This window comes from Pipistrellus hanaki (assembly GCF_964339955.1).
Source record: "Pipistrellus hanaki genome assembly, chromosome: 9".
NCBI lineage: Eukaryota > Metazoa > Chordata > Mammalia > Chiroptera > Vespertilionidae > Pipistrellus > Pipistrellus hanaki.
The window spans coordinates 79,077,985-79,098,835 of record NC_140511.1 but is presented as its reverse complement, the minus strand read 5'-3'; the positions used below and the strand labels follow the sequence as shown (position 1 = coordinate 79,098,835).

At 52.1% G+C, this 20,851-nt stretch overlaps 1 protein-coding gene across 1 annotated transcript in view; it reads right to left on the bottom strand.

Moving 5' to 3' along the window:
* Positions 1–7,048: 7,048 nt before the first annotated feature.
* The window catches only part of POLA2 (DNA polymerase alpha 2, accessory subunit), a 31,415-nt gene continuing 17,612 nt past the window's right edge, over positions 7,049–20,851 (bottom strand). Inside the window, exons 8-18 of the mRNA XM_084895884.1 lie at positions 19,982–20,137; positions 19,429–19,491; positions 18,789–18,831; positions 15,701–15,825; positions 13,911–13,949; positions 12,952–13,025; positions 10,175–10,283; positions 9,337–9,443; positions 8,621–8,680; positions 8,290–8,416; positions 7,049–7,532 (exon numbers count right to left, since the gene is read on the bottom strand). Coding sequence (XP_084752010.1) covers positions 7,383–7,532; positions 8,290–8,416; positions 8,621–8,680; positions 9,337–9,443; positions 10,175–10,283; positions 12,952–13,025; positions 13,911–13,949; positions 15,701–15,825; positions 18,789–18,831; positions 19,429–19,491; positions 19,982–20,137 — 1,053 coding nt within the window. The 3' untranslated portion in view covers positions 7,049–7,382. The remainder of the gene's footprint in view (positions 7,533–8,289; positions 8,417–8,620; positions 8,681–9,336; positions 9,444–10,174; positions 10,284–12,951; positions 13,026–13,910; positions 13,950–15,700; positions 15,826–18,788; positions 18,832–19,428; positions 19,492–19,981; positions 20,138–20,851) is intronic.

Genomic DNA, 20,851 nt, shown 5'->3' with positions numbered 1-20,851 from the left:
GCCCGGGGACACCCAGGCACACCGCTGTCCCCGGCCCCGGGGAGCAGAGGCCTCAGAGCTCCTGCTCAGCACTCCCCCCCCTCAGTGCACCCGGCCGTCACTCACCGTGAAAACTCACATTGCGTCCACCTTGTGCCCAGGCCTGAGCTGGACTAGAGAAGACACAGGGGGCCGCGGCTGGGCCCCAGGTCTCAGGAACAGGCAGCTCCCAGTGAAGCAACCAGCTCTCCGGCAGCATATCCTGTCCACGAACGGGGGCCATGCCGGTACGGGCTGGCCCTGACTCACTCTGGCTGCCCCGGGCCAGCGTGGCTGAGGCTGCCAGGGCCTGTGGACTGAAAGAAAACCCAGAAGAAAGCAGTGAGAAGGATTTGTTCTGCTGGTGTGAGGCAGCGGATGGAGAGTCAGGGAGCTTCAGGAGGAGGTGACATTTGAGGAGGGTCTCAGAGGGTGAGTAGGAGTCTGCCAGGCAGATAAGAAAAGGCTCGTCCAGGGGGAGAGGCAGAAGCAGCAGCAGCGGCCAAGAGGAGTACAAGGAGACGCATGGTGTGAGCAGGAAACAAGAGATGTCCAGCCGAAACCGGTTTGGCTCAGTGGATAGAGCGTCGGTCTGCGGAGTGAAAAGTCCCGGGTTCGATTCCGGTCAAGGGCATGTACATTGGTTGTGGGCACATCCCCGGTAGGGGGTGTGCAGGAGGCAGCTAGCTGGTCGATGTTTCTCTCTCATTGACGTTTCTAGCTCTCTATCTCTCTCCCTTCCTCTCTGTAAAAAAATCAATAAAATATATTAAAAAAATTAAAAAAAGAGAGATGTCCAGAAGACATGGCCTGGGAGGGGGAAGTCCAGGAGGATAGTGAGTGAGCGCTGTTTTCCTGGCCAGCCTCCATGCCTCTTACTATGGTGACACCCCTCAATTTTCCAGAATCTCCAGTCTGACTGAGCCCACCCCCAGGCTCTCAAATTGGGCCTGAGACCCAGGCCTAGCCAACCTGAGTCATAGGAATGGTGCAGGGTTGGGCATAGGACACCGACGAGTTTCAGCCTGGAACTCGCTGGGACTCTTAGGGTTACAAATGTCAAGATGCAAACCCAGGACTGCCCGTGACTGGATCTGCCACCACAAGGAAAGATCATGTCTGAGAATCAAGCCTGAACAGAGAAAAGCAGAGCCAAGAGAATGAATCTCAATAACATTGCTTGTGGCCTAGATCCAGCCATACCTGAAGCAGAATCTGCTCTATGGCCCAACACATTATAATTGTGTTCTAATCCAGTTGGAATTGGGCTTCTGTCACTCGATACTGAGAATCTTAAAGAATAATCTAAGGCAAGCAATAGTTCATGAAAACCACCGAATGCCATGGGGAGGGAATTAAGGATCTGTGTGGAGGTGAAACATAACAATTGGATGTTTTCCATTTAAATCTTTTTGACATGGTCATGATTTCACGTGGTTCAAAATTCAGAAGCCATAAGAGGCAAAAAAGTCTTTCTCTAACCCCATCCCCAGGCACCCGTTCTCTGCCCCATAGACAAGCAGCATCACCAGTTTCTCGTAAACACTTCTAGAGACAGTCTGCGTGTGTAGGCACAGCCCCTCCAGCTGTTTGCACACAGGGCAATGTTTAGACAAATGGAGCCCCCATCCTGCAGGCCTGGCAGCATGGAAGCAGCCCCGATGTCAGGGGCAGTGGGACTCCCTGATCGGGGCGTGGAAACCACATTTTACCGAACCTCTGCACCTTGCTTTTTTTTCAGTTAATTTATATGTATGGCCACTCCCCGTCAGTATACAGAGTACGTCCTGGGTTTAACTTTTTTTTTTTTTTAAATATATTTTATTGATTTTTCACAGAGAGGAAGAGAGAGGGATAGTGTCAGAAACATCGATGAGAGAGAATCATCGATCAGCTGACTCTTGCACACCCACTACTGGGGATGTGCCCGCAACCAAGGTACATGCCGCTGACCGGAATCGAACCCAGGACCTTCCAGTCCGCAGGTCGATGCTCTATCCACTGAGCCAAACCAGTTTCGGCAAACTTTTTAAAATAAATATATTTTCATTGATTTCAGAGAGGAAGGGAGAGAGAAACATCAATGATGAGAGGGAATCATTGATCGGCTGTCTCCTGCATGCCCTACAGTGGGGATAAAGCCCACTACCCAGGCATGTGCGCTGACCAGGAATCGAACCGGGACCTCCTGGTTCATAGATCGATGCTCAACCACTGAGCCACCCTGGCCAGCCTGGGTTTCACTTTTTGATGGCTGCATAGTATTCCAGTGCACTGTAACTTACGTAAGCAGTTCTCAGCTGGTGGCCATTTAGGTTGTTCCCAGCCTCTTCCTATGGCGAGCTGGGCCACAGTTAGTCTTCTTGCTCAAATGCTGTTTCACACACGTGTGAGCATGGCTGTGGAGTAAGCTTGGAGAGGCTTGGGGGTCAAAGGGCACATTCCGTTGTCACCTGGTCAGCTCTGTCTGCTTGTCCTTCCCGTGGGATGTGCCAAGTACCAGCCCCCCAGCAGGGACCACAGGGCCCGTTTCCCCTCAGCCTCCGCAGCCGTGGCTCTCGGCCTCCGTGATTCCTGTCAGTCTGAAAGGTAAACACCAGGCAGAGCCGGAGGAACCTCGGCGCACTGTCGGCTTGTGCCTCTCCCATGACAGGGCAGCTTGGCCATCGTGTCAGGCCTTCAGGGCCATTTGGATTTCTTTCTCATGAATTGGCTGCTTTGGAGGGCGGCCTGGCGGGAGGCCCCGTTGGAGGCAGGGGACCCTTTGGGGACAGCTGGTTCAGCAGAGAGAGGCAGGACTTGCCTCTGGATTGTGGTGTAAAGCCAGGGTTGTAGATAATAAAGTGAAAGTATTAGAATTTGGTGACAGACCAGAACCGTGGAGGGAGAAGGCGGGTCAGACCCAGTCCAGGGTGCTGCCTTGGGTGATGAGGGTGGGCAGGGAGGAAAGGGAGATAGAGGATTCTGGGGGGAAGATAATGCGCCACCTGCCTGTTCCCCAATTGTGATGGACCCCTCAGGCCTCAAGCACCTCCCCGTTCCCTCTGTCCAGACAGCGGCTTCCGGCCCCCAGCCCCGCCCGCCCACACAGGCCCCTTCACATGCTCTTCCCTCCAGCTCACCTGGCCAGCGCCCGCGCCCTGCAGCTCTCGGCTGTGCTGCCTCCCACTCCAGGAAGCCTTCCAGACCCCAAGTCCCCTGCGTGTACCCTTGGAGAAATCTGGACCAGTCTTCCCTCTGCCTTTGTCATTGATACATGTCCAGCTGCCACTGGACCGTCGCCACCAGTTTCCCCACAGCCTATGCCACCTAGCAGGTGCCCTGTGAATGGGCAGGATGCTGGGACAGCAAGAAGGGGTTCTGGGAGACAAAGGTTCAGGAAGTAGAAGAGCCTGGAGCCAGTGACCGGTGACCTCGCTGGGAGGCACAAACAGCAGCTCCTGTGAGCCGGCTCCCAGGCAGCGCGTTACAAATGTGACAGATGTGGAGAGCTGGAGGCAGGGAGTTGCATATATACATGTTCTTTTTTTATTTTTATTTTTTTTTAATATGTTTTATTGATTTTTTTTTTTTAACAGAGAGGAAGGGAGAGGGATAGAAAGCTAGAAACATCGATGAAAGAGAAACATCGACCAGCTGCCTCTTGCACACCCCCCACCGGAGATGTGCCTGCAACCAATGTACATGCCCTTGACCGGAATCGAACCTGGGACCTTTCAGTCCCCAGACCGACGCTCTATCCACTGAGCCAAACTGGTTTCGGCTACATGTTCTTTTTTTAAAAAAATACTTTTTATTTAGTTTTTATAGAGAGGAAGGGAGAGGGATAGAGAGTTAGAAACATCGATGAGAGAGAGAAACATCGATCAGCTGCCTCCTGCACACTCCCTACTGGGGATGTGCCTGTAACCAGGGTACATGCCCCTGACCAGAATCGAACCTGGAACCCTTGAGTCTGCAGGCCGATACTGAGTCAAAGCGGTTAGGGCCACCTATTTTTTTCTTTCTTTTAAAGTCACCCATGCTTACGGCAAAAGATTTCAAACAGGACATGACTATGGACATGACAAATAATTTTCTAAACTCCTGACCCCTAGCCTTTGACACCATCCCGAGGTAGCCAGTGTTAGAGAAATATTCCAAGGGGCAGGTATTGGAAGGGGACTGGCACCCTCCTGGAGGCAGAGGCCTGGGGAGAAGGCTGTCAGGATCAGGAGCGGACCTGCCTTCTAGTCCCTGACTCAGTGCGCAGCCTGCTTCCGCCTGCTTTGTCCTGCCCCCCCCCCACCCCCCGCCTCTGCGGGCTGCGGGGCCTGGAGCCCACCTTGCCGCCCTGCTTCTCCCCTTTCCCACTCCTCCGGGCTGGGCCTGCTGAGGGCCCTGCAGACCTGGGAGCAGGCGGAGGAGACAGCTCGGCTGGGCCCTGAAGGCTGGGGGCTGCCGCCTGGGCTCTCAGGGAGCAGCGTGAGGGATCAGGTCAGCAGGGTCAGGGGGCAGCAGCTGTCCGAGACCTCGGAGAGGCCCCTGGGCCGGGGCAGCTGCAGGGTTCTCAGCTGTCAGGCAGGCTCTGGGCAGGGAGGAGCCGGAGGAGAAGGGAGGGTCTGGGTAGAAAAACGTGGAGCTGGCCGTGGGCCCAGTTGTGTACAAGGACAGACTGGCCCCTAGGCTCCTGGGCCCTGTTTCGTCCAGGACAGTCCCAGAGGGAACAGGGATAGGTGTGGCCACTCAGCGACAGAAGACCACGTGTGGTGTCATTCCATGTATGTGATATGCCCCCAATAGGCAACGCCATAGACAGAACGTGGAATTGTGGTTTCCAAGGGCTGGGACTGGGGAGGAGATGGCAAGTGACTGCTAATGGGCATGGGGTTTCTCTTTGGGGTGATAAAAATATTCTAGAATTAGTGATGCTTGCATTCTGTTGTGAATATACTAAAAACCTTTGAACTGTACACATTAAAATGGTGAAGTTTGTTCTTTTAATATTTCAATAACAATTTTTAAGATGTTAAAAAATAATCTGCCCAGCTGGGGTGGCTCAGTGGTTGAGTATTGATCCAGGAACCGAAGGATCACCGGATGGACTCCAGGTCAGGGCACATGCCCAGGTTGCTGGCTCATCCCCAGGAGGGGGCGTGCAGGAGGCAGCCAAGCGATGATGTTTCTCTCTCATCAAAGTTCCTCTCTCTCTCTCCCTCTCCATTCCTCTCTCTAAAAATCAGTTAACAATTGAAAAGCTCTAACACCCTCGTCAGCGGAGGGCTTTCGCAGTCAGAGCGCTCGCAGGCTGGAGGGCGACCATCCAGGACTGTTCGCCCGGGAGTGGCTCTCAGGTGGCTCAGCTGGTGAGAGCTTCACCTCTGGGTGTGTGTCACAATGGCACAAGGCACAACTGGGACCAGGGAGATTCTACCAAGAGCCTGAAGCAGGTGGGCCCCGGGAGCCCAGGCCCAGCCCAGGCTCCTCCCTTCCCCACCCTCAGCCGGAGGCCCTGAGCCCGGCCAGGTGGGAACAAGAGCCCCCACGTGCAAGAGGGATGACGCTCGGACACCAGGGACTCGGCTGAAGAGGAGCCTGGCAGCTGCCGGGCACGGACTTCCTGACAAGGGAACCATCTGGCGGCAGAGGCGCACCTCCGCCAGACCTGGCCGTCCTCTGCCTCACACCCTGCTTTCTTGCTTGCTTTTTTTTTAGTTTTAAATGCCTACTCTGACCTTCCCGGATCATTTCCAAGTCACACGACTTGTATCCAGGCAACGGCTCTCAATCCCATTCATTCCAGGCGGCTCCAGCTTTCTTCCCGGGAGGCCCTGCACACCCCCCTCTCCCTCCCAGGATGCAGCTCTCCTTCCCCTCTGCCGGCCGCGCCCCCCCCCCCCCCCCCCCGGGCCTCTGGGTCCTCCTGGGCCGGTTAAGGAGATGGGGCCTCCCTGGACCTGGCCAAGTGGGGACCAAGACGTTGCCCGGCCAAGGCTTCTTCAGCAGCAGCATGAACTGCCAAGAGCCCAGGCTCCCAGGAGCCACACAGGCTCACGTGACAGGGCTTGTTTATCATGGCCGAGGGCCTGCTGCTTATCTTCCCAGGCGAGGGTTTCCCGAGGAGGGGGCGTTGAGTGGACACTGGGCTTGGAGGAAACAGAGGTGACGTTCTCGAACTGGGCAGCTGCAGCATGCTGTGGAAGAGGCCCGAGCTCCAAAACGCCACATCCGAGCCCAAGTCACGCTGCCCTTCGGACCAGCTGGGAGCTCCAGGCGTGGGGAATTCTGGGAGGGAGATCAGCTCCCCAAGCTGGGGCTTGTCTCCGATGCTTGTCTGCAGAGGAGGCGCCTAGGAAAGGAATGAGCACAGCAGCAGCTGCTTGTTCTCAGAGGGAGACCAGCTTCACCCGAGTCCGCCACATCTGCCATCGATTCCGCCGGGGGCGGGAGCAAAGGTTGGGTGCTGATGGGTTACCTATTTATCTCTGACTCAAGGCACAGGCACCAGCCCCTGCTCCCTCGGCCCGGCAGCTGGGGGTGTCCTGTCTGGCTTTGGCATGTGAGGCAGGACCGCCTGCCAGTTTAGGGCAGAAACCCGCTCCACGTTCAGCCAGAGAAGCCTTTCCTGGACGCCAGAACCCGGGCACGGGGACGTGCTGGGGATCCTGGAAGGCTGGGCTGTGCGTGCTGGGCTATAGGTGGGCTCAGCCTGCCGTGCAGCTTGGCGGAGCCAGCGCCGGGAATCCAGCTGGCACGGCTCCGGGAAGCCGCCCCTCCAGATGGAGAGGTCAGGCTGGGACCAGTGTGCATGTGAGCGGCGGGGAGGGCCAGGCACGCAGCCAGCTGCTCGCTCTGCAGCCCCGCGCCGTGGCCTGGGCCTGGCGCACCGCCTCAGCAGAGGCCGGGGGCCCTGGGAGCGGCTCAGGGGGACCCGGGCTGGGCTGGCCAGAAGCCAGCGTGACAGCCACTCCGTCCCTCCTGACAGAGGCCGAGGAGGCCACCTTCCTTAGTCGCCACCAGGAAAGAGCAAGGGTGGGAGAGAGATTAGACCCAGAAGTTACACTCAGAATTTATTTTATTTCTCCAAGAGCTGTTTCTGTGTCTGATTCACGTAGAAAACCACAAAGCCGTCGCTTTTTCTGAGCACGCTGCAGCCCCAGCCAGTTCGCTCTGGACTTCGTGTGTTCCCCAGAGCCGCTCAGAGCCGGGCCAGCCACACACGCCTTCCCCGCAGGGCCTCTCCCCACAGCCTCTCCCCTGCAGCTGGCTGCCTCTGCTCCTTCACCTTCCAACAGCTGGGATCTTGTCAAGGGCCACTCCTGGGCTCCCGGCGGCTATGGCTACACGAGGGCCCGCACAGTGGGGACGGTAAAGCACCCCAGGCCTCAGATCCTCACCACCTGGGCGGCAACACACGGACTCCGCCTCTCCTCCCCGTCCACGGTCTGCCTCCTGACGTAGAGCCGGCCATAGGTGCCCCCCACCTGCCCTTTGGTGAGGCGCCCGGGGTTCACACAGACACAGCCGAGGACATCCTGGGAAGGAGAGGAGGAGACTGGGTTTGGAAAGGCCAAACTGGGACTGCTGTGACAAAGCTGGAAAATCTAACAGATCTCAAACGGTTTTATAAAATGGAAAGGAATGCAACCAAACACATCCTAAGTCAAATATGTGAACTTATTACTGGAAAACGGAGTCCCTTTGGAGTCTCTGAAACAGAATGGAGGTCACTGGGCAGATGTCAATCTCCAAGATGTCAAACTTGGAGACACACGTGACCTGGCTGTTTTCCAACGTGAAAAAGTTGACCTCTTGCCAACCCAGATCCAGTTCACCGTGAGGTTGGCAAGAGGGGGGTTGGCTGGGGGAGTCCCAAATCCCAGGAACCCAACTCCAGGGGGCGGGGCATCGGGGCAGAGATGAGCACCCTAACACAACCTCCATGTTCTCAGGGCAGAGGCCACTTGGAGGTGAAATCAGGATTCGGGGGTGAAGCAGGCAAGTGCATGTGTGAACGGTTCCCCAGGCCACCCTGGCAGTGCCCCCTGAGAGCTCCTGTTTGGGGCCATACTTCTTGCCTACGGGGCTCCCCGCTGGGCCGACTGAGCACCAAGCTCTGGAGGAGGGGAGCGAGAGGATGCCATTTACTTAAGGGTCTGAGTAAGAGATGTGTTTTCTAGTCCTACCACCGCTCCCCGTCAGCAGACCCATGAGGAGTGGGCACGGCGGTCCAGGAGGGAAGGTCAGAGACCGCTTTGGGCCTGCCCGGGGAAAGGCAGAGTCCAGCCTTACCTTGACAAAGTATCTGAGCTCTGATGGGACTATGAGGACATCTGGGGTGACAGGCAGCTGTGCATAGGCATAGAAATTCTCACAGTCAATGGCCATGTCTTCCTGGGGAGGGTACAGTGGGTAGTAGCTACAGGGATGGAGAGACAGAGCAGCTGATTCAGATGCAGGACCCCCTTTCCACATGGAGGCCCCGATGGCGGGGCCCGGCATCACACTCTTCCTTCCCCCTGCGTTTGGGGCAGGACACAAGCTTGGCGTCACAGGGTGGAGCTCCCGGAGCCCAAAGCCATCTCCCGGGCCGGCCAGTGCCTGCTCCAGGGAGCGAGCTCACCTCCTCTGCGTCAGGATGTGCTTGAGTATTCGGCTGAATCTGTCTGAAGTTCCAGAAGCACTGGGGGAGGCAGATAAGAGATGGAATGCAGAACGTTTTTCAGTTTCTGTTTCTCTTCGGCAGGACTCGAGGATTTGATAAACTAGAGACTACATGGCCGAGGCAAGAGCGGCCTCCGGGGAAGTTTAGACCCACCCACAAGGAGCTCGGTCTTTCCCACACGAGGAGGGCAGGCTGCCGGGTGAAGAAGGGAAAGAGCAGGAATCCCCTGTGATCAAAACCACGACAGCCAGCACTGGATTGTGCAAGAGCACGCAGCGTCTGCACCAGTGAGGGAGCGTGTAGCCGGGGTGACCCCCAATTCAAATCTCCGCCGACAAGCACACGCCCATGTTCACACGACTGCGGAACCCACACGCACAGATCTGGCTGCGGCGGATTCTCTGCAGAGCTACACACTGCTCTGGGGGGGAGGACAGTTTCAAAAGTTCACAGGCCAGCAGGGACACCCACCCTTATTTAGGTGAAACGTGGGAGGAGAAAAGCAGACAAACTTCTGTCGCCATGAATTAAATGCAGGCAGCAGACGTGGCTCTTTGGGGTCTCAAAGACGGCAGAGGCAAGTGCTCATAGAAAAATGGCTCCCCTTCTCCCCCACGGCCCAAGGGTGTGGGAGGGCCAGCCGTCCTGCCTGCGGGCTGGAATGCCTGCCTCACCTGCTGATCTCCTCGGCCCCCATGTGGAAGAGCAGGTCCGTGGATGTCAAGCCAAAGACCAGGCCATTTATAGAGAGGCTGCAGGGCTCGGACACAAACTGCACTCGCTAAAACGAGAAGGGGTTGAGATGCACATTTGCACTCCAAGCTCAAAACTTCTTCCCTATGGCCGAAAACAGGTTTGGCTCAGTGGATAGCGCATCGGCCTGCGGACTGAGAGGTCCCGGGTTTGATTCCGGTCAAGGGCATGTGCCTTGGTTGCGGGCACATCCCCAGTGGGGTGTGCAAAGAGGCAGCTGATCGATGATTCTCTCTCATCGATGTTTCTAACTCTCTATCCCTCTCTCTTCCTCTCTGAAAAAAAATCAATAAAATATATTAAAAAACAACAAAAAAACTTCTTCCTTATGAAAGTTGGGGGTCTCCAAGGGCTTAGGGAGCCCAAACCAGCGTACAGTAATTTATGAGCACATGTGCCTGTTAACAATAGCTTAAGCCTGGCTAGCGTGGCTCAGTGGTTGAGCATCGACCTGTGAACCACAAGGTCATGGTTCGATTCCAGATTAGGGCACAAGCCTGGGTTGTGACCTTGATCCCCAGTGGGGGCATTCAGGAGGCTGTCAATTAATGATTCTTTTGATGTTTCTATCTCTCCCTCCCTTTCTCTCTGAAATATATATATATATTCCCCCCCCCCCCCCCCAAAAGGAGTAGTAGCTTAAGATTCAGGCCTGTGCATGCCCCAAACGGCATCTTCACCTCCACTTCGGGGCAGAGCTGGGTCACCTGCGGCACATTTGATCCTGGCTGCCGCTGGCCACGGAGGGGTCGCTGGTACCTTTTTGTCCTCAGGAGGCAGATCGGAGTAGCTGAAAGGCGGCTGTGGGTACACAGGCTGGTGGTGCACATCTCTCAGCGACGGGACAAAGACGAGGTGGGAACCGGAGCTGCTCCGTCACAACCATCAGAAGCGGGAGGAAAACGAACGCAGTGAGTAAGGACAGCGGGGCGACAGCGCTTGTACAGACCCTGCTTCAGGGAAGAATTTCCGAACCGAACTCTCCTCTGAAGAGAGGAGCCACCTCCATGGGACAGTTTGTGCTCATTCACACATCCACCCTGACCTGGAGCTGCCACCCAGGATGTGTGCTCCTGGCTCTGCGTGATAGGAGATGGGGCTACTGTTTGGTAGAGAAGTTAGGAGCTAGAAAATCTAGGAAGACAGGATTTGGCCGAAGGATCGGAGCCTCAGAGCCAGAGCTGAAACAAGATGTGGCTTAAAGGCTCGTGACGGGCTCTTGCCTGGGGAGGGCCTGGAGCCCAGCCTCCTCCTGGACCAGGCCCGGGTCCCAGAGCGGCACCCAGGACAGAGAGCCTTCGGAGCCGTGGGGAAACCTGACTGGCTTCCCCCGGAGCCGCCCCTCCCCTCCCCTGGGGAAGGATGAGCTCAGTTCTTATTTCTCAGCAGACAGCCCTGGGAAAAATGAAAGACATTTAACAGCAACAGTAAAAGCAGAGCTGGCAGATGTTTCCTTTGATCGAGGCAGGAGAATCCTTAGGGTTACCACGCCAAGTGATATAAAAACCTTAACTCTGGGGCCAATTGTTAGCCTCCCCAGCCGCACACAAGACAGGGAAAAGCCCCATGTCCTTGGCTCCCTCAGCTGTGCCTGCAGAGGGGCCTATGTAAACCAAACAGGCGTAAAGTGGACTCTTATTTAAAACCCGCCAGAACTCTCACTGCCACCTCCTCCCCGTGCTGACAGGGTGGCCTGCCCCACTGTCGCTAACGGCCAGAGCTGCCTCGCATAGGATAAAGGCGTGGGTGACTGTTGTCACTTGTGTGTCACCCCTGCTTATGTGAACTGAGACTTCTGCGACAATCAAAATCTCGAGACTAATATAACCAATATATTAGTTACAGTCCCCTTGACACTGAAAAATTCATTGTAATTATCCAAGTCTACCGATTTGGTGCCGGGTAACCTGAGTGGACAGCCTGTGGCCCAGGCCCCAGGGGCTCAGTCTGGGTGGACACGAAGGCACAGCTGGGCGTTAAGAGGGAGCTGCTGCTCAGCGTGGGCGCCGGAAGAGCGATAGTTAAGGAGGAAACGCTCTTGCTCAGTTACAGATCGGCTGCAGGGGGAGGGCTCCGAAAGAAAATTCCAACTATGCTGAGGATTGCACAACCTCATACATCACGGTGGGAGGGCCCTCACACAGGCTTGGCTCCTGTGAGGGAGGAGGTGCCTTCTCACTGGCTCTGGCTTTTATTGATCAATCAGCTTCATGCTCTGAAAATCCCCAAACGGGGACTGTTTATATACTGCTTGGGGGGAGGCGGGCAGCTCCCTACCCGCGGGCACGCCCTGCCCGCAGATCAAAGTGCCTGGTGGTGCTGGGTGCTGCCCCGGGGAACAAAGCCCGGTCTGTTCCTTGTTTGTGCCACTGCTGTCAATACCACACGGGGCGAGGCACCCGGACAGAGCCCAATGTCACACTGAGAGCACCCAGGCGCGGGCGCAGTGCTCCGCAGCCCTGCCCGTCCCCGAGGGGACCTCAGGCTGGCAGCACGGGGACAGCAGCCCTGCTCCTTTTGTCGGGTTTATCTCCCGAGCTCTCCAGTCTGATGAACTCCCAGGCCACAGCAAACCTGGGAGGCGAGAGGGAAGAGAGCCATCTTCACGGGAGGAAGAGGCAGTTCCCGCCGCAGCCTGTCACTGCGCCATTCAAATGCCCCGACTCGGGGTCATTTAGGGGCTGTTTCCCCCGTCCACGAGGCCTTCCATACCGGCCATGGTGCTGCCGGAACCGGAAGGTAGTATTCAGGCTAATCAACTCCGGGATCAGTTCACCCGGTCAAGGGGTGGAAGATTATACATCTTGTTTTAAAATCTACCTTTGTTACAGACTTGTTTTTAAAAGCTTATCCTCAGGAATGTTGGTTTTTTATGAGCTCAGCTACAGCCAGCAAATCCCCAGAGAAGACCTATCACCTCCAGCAATCTCTCCCAAACCCAGCTCCGGAGGAAAAGGGACAGGAAGTGACTGTTCCTGAAACAGCATCTTCTCTCTCAAGTTAGAACTGCACATTCTTCTCGTCACCCTGCGCCCTACCACGCTCCTTCCCCTGGTCTGTGGCAGGGATTCAAGATCCCCGCCCTGAGTTTCTACCACGGCTGCTTTGGCCACCGGCGATACCCACAGAATACGGGCAAGCAGTGACTCAGGGGAGGGACTCGGGCCGCCCCACTCACTCACTCACACAATGAGATGTGGGGCCTCTCGGGGTGTTGCTGTGTAAGTCATCACACACTCCCAGGAACATCCTGGGAAGATTTCAGGGAACATGAGTGCATACGAACAGGAGTGAGAAAAGGAAGGAAGTACAGAGCGAGCAAGGGAAGAGCAGCGTCAAGTGTGTTTATCTTTGTGGTTCACAAAGATGCCTCAACTCAGCGTCTGTGCACTTGAAGTTCAAGAGTTCTATCTGATCCCGAGTTCAAAAGATGAAAGGATAGGAACGACCCCTCCTTTTGAACAATTTCAGGTTTTTAATGGGAAGGAAGCCCAGGAGAAGCCTAGGCAGCTACGGCGGTATTTCTAAATTCTGACCTTCGTGTCCCTTCAATAATCGTGCGTAGACACTGCTTGAAAACATCTTCAAACGGACTCGTCAGGAGACAGTTCTGCAAGAAAAGATTTAGAGGGCGGACATTCGGCGATGATTCATTTGTTTAACATTAGATGACCCGATGTACCAGCTGTTAAGCTAAGAGCTGAAGGGGGTGCAAAGGAGGACAGCTCTCTGTCTGTAAGGAGCTGGGTCCCGTGGGGACAGGAAAGGAGATCGGGAAATAATTAATCCTCTTGAACCCAAGCTGAAACACTATGGTAAAAGGATGAGCGTCTGGGTTGGAGATGTCCGGGAAGGGCCATTGTGTTAGTGCATCACAGGACAGCAGGACTGGGCCCCGAGCTGAGGGAAGCAGTGGTAAGGGACTTCCCAGTGCAGCCCCTGACGCCCGGACACCTGCATCTGTGCCGACGCTCCCCGGTGATACAGAGGAACACCAGGACTCAAGTATTTGTATTTCTCTCCCCCAGCTCCCAAATGGCCTTGGATTCTGGTGAAATGAAGCCCTCAAATTCCATATCTTTATTTAAAATGCCCCACTGCAATGTCTTTCTGACTAGCCATAGGGATTAGATGCAGGGTAACTCCAAGAGATGAAAACAGTCCAGCCAGTGTGGCTCAGTGGTTGAGCCTTGAGTCAGGAACCAAGAGATCGAGGTTCGATTCCCGGTCAGGGCATATACCCAACTCTATCCCCAATAGGAGGTGGGCAGGAGGCAGCCAATCTATGATGTTTCTCTCTCTTCAATGTTTCTCTTTCTCTCCCTTTCCCATCCTCTCTGAAATCTATAAAAATATATTTTTTAAATGAAACAAAATAAAAAATAGCCTCGGGTGAAGATTAACAACAAAAACAAAAATATAAAATAAAATAAAAACACCAGGGCTCAACTGACTGCAAGTATCCACCACCCTCCCCCTCATCCCAGTGACTTACCTCAACCTGCTCATGCTTAGCATCCAGGAAAGGGCCAAACTACAAATAAGGACGAGGGGAGAAACGAAAGCATCAAATCAGAACCACGTGTGTCCGTGAGCGCCTTCACGTAACCCCTCCCATCAGTTCTTTCTCAGCGTCCATCTGTCCTGCCCAGGCTGCGTGGAGCGCCTGGGACAGTTAGCAAGTGGGGCCGGTACCCAGCCAAGATCAGACAGAGGCCGTGAACCCTGGGAGCAGGGAGTCCACCATGGCCCATAACCAGCTGGACAGCCTCCTACAGTACTGGGCTTTTTCTAACCGTCTGAACCTATTGGGTCGGCAGCTAAGTAATTGCGGGTTTCACACATATATGGCTTCAGTTGAATTTTTAGTTTGCAGACGTAGTACAAATGTAAAACACATTTTGTTATTTGATAGTTGGCTATTCAGCTGTTAATCAGTAAAAAAAGTTTTTTGATCTGTTTTGTGGTTTTCGTTTGGCGTTCGTTGAAAAATGGAAAATCAAAAGGAACATTTTCGTCATATTTTGCTTTTTTATTTCCGCAAAGGGAAAACGCATCGCAAGCTCATAAAAAGTTATGTGCTGTTTATGGTGACGAAGCCTTAAAAGAACGGCAGTGTCAAAATTGGTTTGCCAAATTTCGTTCTGGTGATTTTTCACTCAAAGATGAAAAACGCTCTGGTCCTCCAGTTGAAGTTGATGACGCCCTAATCAAAGCAATAATCAATTCAGACTGTCACAGTACAACACGTGAGATTGCAGAGAAGCTTCATGTATCACATACATGCATTGAAAATCACTTAAAACAACTTAGCTATGTTCAAAAACTTGATACATGGGTTCCTCACGAACTGAAAGAATCACAGTTAACGCAACGCATTAGCAGCTGCAATTTGCTAAAGAAACGTAATGAAAATGATCCATTTTTAAAACGACTGATAACTGGCGATGAAAAATGGGTTGTTTACAACAATATGAAGCGGAAAAGATCGTGGAGCAGGCCAGGTGAACCAACTCAAACAACATCAAAAGCTGATATTCATCAAAAGAAGGTTTTGTTATCAGTTTGGTGGGATTACAAAGGAATTGTCTACTTTGAACTCTTACCACCCAACCGAACGATCAATTCTGATGTCTACATTGAACAACTAACGAAATTAAATAATGCAGTTGAAGAAAAGCGGCCCGAATTGACAAATCGAAAAGGTGTTGTATTCCATCATGACAATGCAAGGCCACACACATCTTTGGTCACTCGGCAAAAATTAATGGAGCTTGGTTGGGATGTTTTGCCACATCCACCATATAGTCCTGACCTTGCACCATCCGATTACTTTTTGTTTCGATCTTTACAAAACTCCTTGAATGGTAAAAATTTCAATAATGATGATGATGTCAAATCGTACCTGATTCAGTTTTTTGCTAATAAAAACCAGAAGTTTTTTGAACGTGGGATTATGATGCTGCCTGAAAGATGGCAAAAGGTCATTGATCAAAATGGGCAATACATTACAGAATAAAGTTATTTAGTTCCATGAAAAAATTGTCTTTGATTTTCTTTAAAAAATCCGCAATTACTTACTTGCCGACCCAATAGCAAGGGAAATCTTGTAGACATGTACACCTCTCCAAAGATGAAGATGAAGAACTAAAAAATATTTTTTAAAAGGAGGAGAATCCGAAACGCTTTCCAAGAGTTTAGATCCGCGCTGGATCTTTTTCTAATGCCAACTGCCTGTTTCCCCACCGGGCCTCTGAGCGAGGCTGTCCCGGGAGGACCTCCTACCAGGATGCAGACGTCCGGCCGGTCATGGTTGATGATGGCAATCAGGTCAAGCAGGGGGTCATACGTGATGCTGTCAGATGTGGTGTATGGTCCACAGGCCACCAGAACCATGTTTTGTTCAAAATCTGGGAGAGAAAGGATGGTAAGGTGTTGGTTAGAAGGTCCTGGGATGGTGGGAGAAAGGACAATTAGGGAGAAATGCCACAGGATTCAATTAATTGAGTCTCCTTGTGTGTGCAACTCAGGAAACCCAAGATGAGTAAGACCACATCCTTATCCTCACAGAACCTCCACCAGCAGGGGCACAGGTGGGCATGCAAATAACTGGGCCCCATGACAGGCACGCTCCTAGCAGCACATGGGAGTGGCAGGAGGAATGTGGCAGTTAGGGGAGTACTGATCAAAGTGAGATTTTCTTATATCCCCCCCCAACTTTTCTTTTTAATCCTCACCCGAGAATGTTTGTTTGGTGTGTTTTTGTTTTTAATTTATTTTTAGAGAGAGAGGAAGGGAGAAAGACAGAGAGAGAAACACTGATGTGAGAGAGAAACATTGATTGGTTGCCTCTTGTACGTTGCCCCAAATAGGGATCAAACCTGCAACCTTTTGGTGTATGGGATGATGCTCTAACCAACTGAGCCACCTGGTAAGGGCTCCCCCTATTTTTTAAAAAAAAAAATATATTTTATTGATTTTTTTACAGAGAGGAAGGGAGATGGATAGAGTTAGAAACATCGATGATCAATCAGCTGCCTCTTGCACACCCCCTACTGGGGATGTGCCCACAACCAAGGTACATGCCCTTGACCGGAATTGAACCTGGGACCTTTCAGTCTGCAGGCCGACGCTCTATCCACTGAACCAAACCGGTTTCGGCCCCCTAATTTTTTTATTGTGGTAAAATACATATAACATAAAGTTTACCATCTTAACCTTTCAGTGGTATTAAATAAATTCATAATGTTGTGCAACGATCACCACCACCCGCCTCCGTAACTCTTCATCTTGTAAAACTGAAACTGTCCCCAAACAGGCTGTGGTCCAAGGCTGGGATGAGCAGCTGCTGCAGGGCGGGGCGCAGGCTGCTGTGCTCTGGCCGCTCCTGTGCGGCCCTTTTCCTCAGTGTCTACTTTTCTTTGGACAGCCAGCCGCCTCCTCCATAAAGCAGTCTTGGGAGGGAGGGGCTGTAAGTTAGGTGCACTGTCCTCCCCTAGCCACGGGACAGGCATGTGACCCAGTGTCAGCCCTTCTTCCTCTCCTCCCAGGTCCTGATAATGTTTTTCCATTAATTTTTAGGGAGAATAGGTGAGAGGGAAAGAAAACACACCTATTGCCTCCTGCATAAGCCCCAACCAGGGCCTGGCCCCGGAGGAGCCTGCAACTGAGGTACATGCCCTTGATCAGAACTGAATCCAGGACCCTTTGGCGAACACTCTAAGGTAGGGGTGTCGAACTCAATCAGAGAAGGGGCCAAAATCTAAAATCCAGCCTAAATCGCGGGCCGAATGGTTTACTGAACAGTCATAAACTGACAATGTCATAAACTGACAGCGGAGTGCAGTGATGACAGCGCGGTGCGGGCCACATTGCAAGGCCTGGCGGACTGGATTTGGCCCGCGGGCCTTGTGTTTGACACATGTGCTCTAAGGCAAACACTCTAAGCCAAACCATTAGGGCAACCAGGTTCATTTCTTTTCATTCTCTGAAGCTGATCTAACACCACCATGCTGCTCATACTGCCATAAACACGTTTTCTGATAAAATGCACAGTATCATCAATTCCTAAATTTCATTCCTCATTCTACATCGTCGCCAAGAACAACCTCATACACTATGAATGTGTATGGGGGTGGCCATCTTACTGTGAATCCTTAATAGTCTTCTTTCCTTACAAAAATGCTTTAAGCCCTTGCCGGTTTGGTTCAGTAGATAGAGCATCAGCCTGGGGACTAAAGGGTCCCAGGTTTGATTCAGTCTAGGGCAGGGGTCCTCAAACTTTTTAAAGTGGGGGCCAGATCACGGTCCCTCAGAGAGCTGGAGGGCCGGACTATATGAACTACTAATTCCTACTGTAACACCTTGGCTGCACTCACTGCCCAAAAAACCTGTCAGGCAGGATCAGACTCCCCTGGGGGCTGCATGTAGCCCGCGGGCCGTAGTTTGAAGACCCCTGGTCTAGGGCATATGCCTGGGTTGTGGGCTCGATCCCCAGAAGGGGCTTGCAGGAGTCAGCCAATCAATGATTCTCTCTTATTGATGTTTCTATCTCTCTCTCCCTTTCCCTACTTCTCTGAAATCAATAAAAAATATAATATTTAGAAAAATGCTTTAAAATATTTTGAAGCAAAGTTTGTTAAAATTTATTTTTGCCTTTCCCCATCTGATTTAGTTACCAAACAACTCTGGGCTTTCTTAGAAAGTCATCTAATTTTTTAAATAAACTTATTTTGGAATAACCTTAAACTGGTAGCAAAGACAGTACAGAGTTGCTGTATGTATACTTTTCACCCAGTGGCCCTGATGGCGGCATCTTTCCAACGTTTGTCAAAATGAAGGAATTAGCCAAAACCGGTTTGGCTCAGTGGATTGAGCATCAGCCTGCAGACTGAAGGGTCCCAGGTTTGATTCCAATCAAGGGCACGTACCTTGGTTGTGGGCACAGCCCCAGTGAGAGGTGTGCAGGAGGCAGCTGATTGATGTTTCTCTCTCATCGATGTTTCTAACTCTATCTCTCTCCCTTCCTCTCTGTAAAAAATCAATAAAATATAAAAATTGAAAAAAAAAAGGAATTAGCGCTGACACATCACTGTTAATAATTCCTGACTTGATGTAGATGTCACTAGTATTTCCAGAACCCACTCTAGGATACCACATTGCATTGAAAGAAACTCTTTTTTAAACGGCTCCTAGTTTTCCTTTTTCCAAAGCAACCTTCAAATACCTGTGAACATTAGCACTGAACGACACGCCTCAGCACTCAGAACTCAGGTGGTCAGACCTGGCCTCCCACTGCGAGCCTGAGGCCCTGCACTCCTGGACCCTTGCCCACCTGTCATGTTGGCACAACAATGCTTGAACCCAAACTTACCTCCGTCCTCTTCGGAGGGCTGATAAAATGGAAGCGGCACACCCTTAGAAACGGGAGAGAAATGAAACAGGTCTTGCTCCAGGCATCGCTGTGGTAAGGGAAAGGGTGGGCACAGGGGCGTGTTTGTAGCTGTCTTGCTCCATGGAGCTAAAAGCTCACAGAGCTGAAGGCATCCGCCCTTTTTTGTATTTGCTCAGAGCGACAAAGAAACCCAGAAAATGGGAGGTCACAGCAAAACTCAAACACCCAGCAAAAGTGGGAGCGAAGTGTGAGTCCTCGAGAAGGAGGGGAGAGCAGCATGTCGGCTCCTCTCGCCTGCATTCTATGAAAAGCTGCGGATGATTATTGCCCGGAGCAGGGACAGGTAAACCACGGCCTGTGGGCCAAATCCTGCACACCTATTTTATAAACAAGGTTTTCCTGGCATACAGGCACTCATCGGTTTACAGGCTGTCTTTGGCTGTGGTTATTAAAATATTTACTCTCTGGCCCTTTACAGAAACAGTTTGCTAACCCCTCGCCTAGAAGTAGGTTCCCACTCCAGAGAGAGAATTGAGAGGTAAATAGGCTCGTAAAAGGACAAACTGCACATCTGTGCCCGCGGCAAACCTGGCGGGAGGGCAGGGGAGCCCTGCGGTACCTCGTAGAGTTTAGTGGCAACAAACTGTCTGCCAGTGGCGTTGATCCCTTCCATAACCACAACCTGAAAGACAAGAAGCAAACAGGGCAGATAAACGAGAGGCCAGGAATAAATTATTTTGATGTAATTAAAAAAATATTGCCAGCTACTCTCATTTTGTAATTGTACACTTGACAGTATTTTTCTAGAAACCAAATTAAGGGGGTTGTGTTAGTAATAATAATTATGCTTTACATGGATGACCTAACTTTACAACAACCCTCTGAGGTAAGAATTTATTCCGAGTTCACAGATGAAGACACTCTGGCTAACGAAAATGGCCACAGTCACACCCCTCATGGGGTGGAGCTGGGAAGTGAACCTGGGCCTCGGATTCCAGAGCCAAGATCAGAGCATACGCGGGCAAATCAGAATCCCCTCCCCAGTGTCCGCTGCTGGGCCTGCGCTCCAGTCACCTCTCATGGAGCAGAGGCTGGAAGCCGGGAGCAGCAGCCAGTGCTGAGATGCTTATTCCTACAGCACAGCCCGGCGCACAGCCTGCATCCGGTCTCACCTGTCCGGGAAACAGAGAGTATTCTTTGAGCTCAGATAAATCCACTGGGACTCGAGCGCCAGAGGAATGTTCTCGGTCTCCCTCCAGAATCACCGACTTCTTGTTCAGCTTCCCATTGCTATCACAGCCAATCTGGCCCAGCAGCGTGACAGGCTCCTGCGGAAGGAAGGTTGCAACAAAAGAACAGAAGCTCAAATTCTGAAGTCAACAGGTTGAATAGCAAAGCAAACCCCAAATAACAACACACATTGTTTTGTTGGGTATCATTTTAATCCTGAGGTGACGAGCATAGTCACCGACTCTCAGGGGAATTAGAACTCTTAAAGGGGTCCAGTCTGCCTACCTAATCCTTGAGACCCCCTAAGCGGCACCATTAAGCTTGAGGATCTCGATGAAGGGGAACTTGCTCCTGCACCCCAAGAGCAGCCCCCATTGCATTTCTGGATAGTTATAGCTGTTAATAGCTCACATGTATTGAGCTTACCAAACAGCAGGCACTGTTCTAAAGGCTTACAGGTATTAACTCATTAGTCCTCACAACAAATGTGAGGGATACTATTAATATTACTGTACCCATTTTACAGATGAGAAAACTGGGCAACCGAGACACTAGATTATTTAGTCGAGGTTAAACAGTGAGTGAAGCCTGGCTTTGAAGCCTAGAAGTTTGGCTCTATTCAGGGGTGGAGAACATCCGGCCCATGGGCTGTATGAGGCCCGCAAAATCCTTTGGTCTGGCCTGCCAAGGCATTAGGGGTGAGTTAATTAAAAGTTTGACCAAGTATAGCAGATTAATGTTTTTGGGTTTTTTTTTTGGGGGGGGTACTATGATAATTTTTCAGTTAACAATTTTGTGTAGCTTGTGCACGA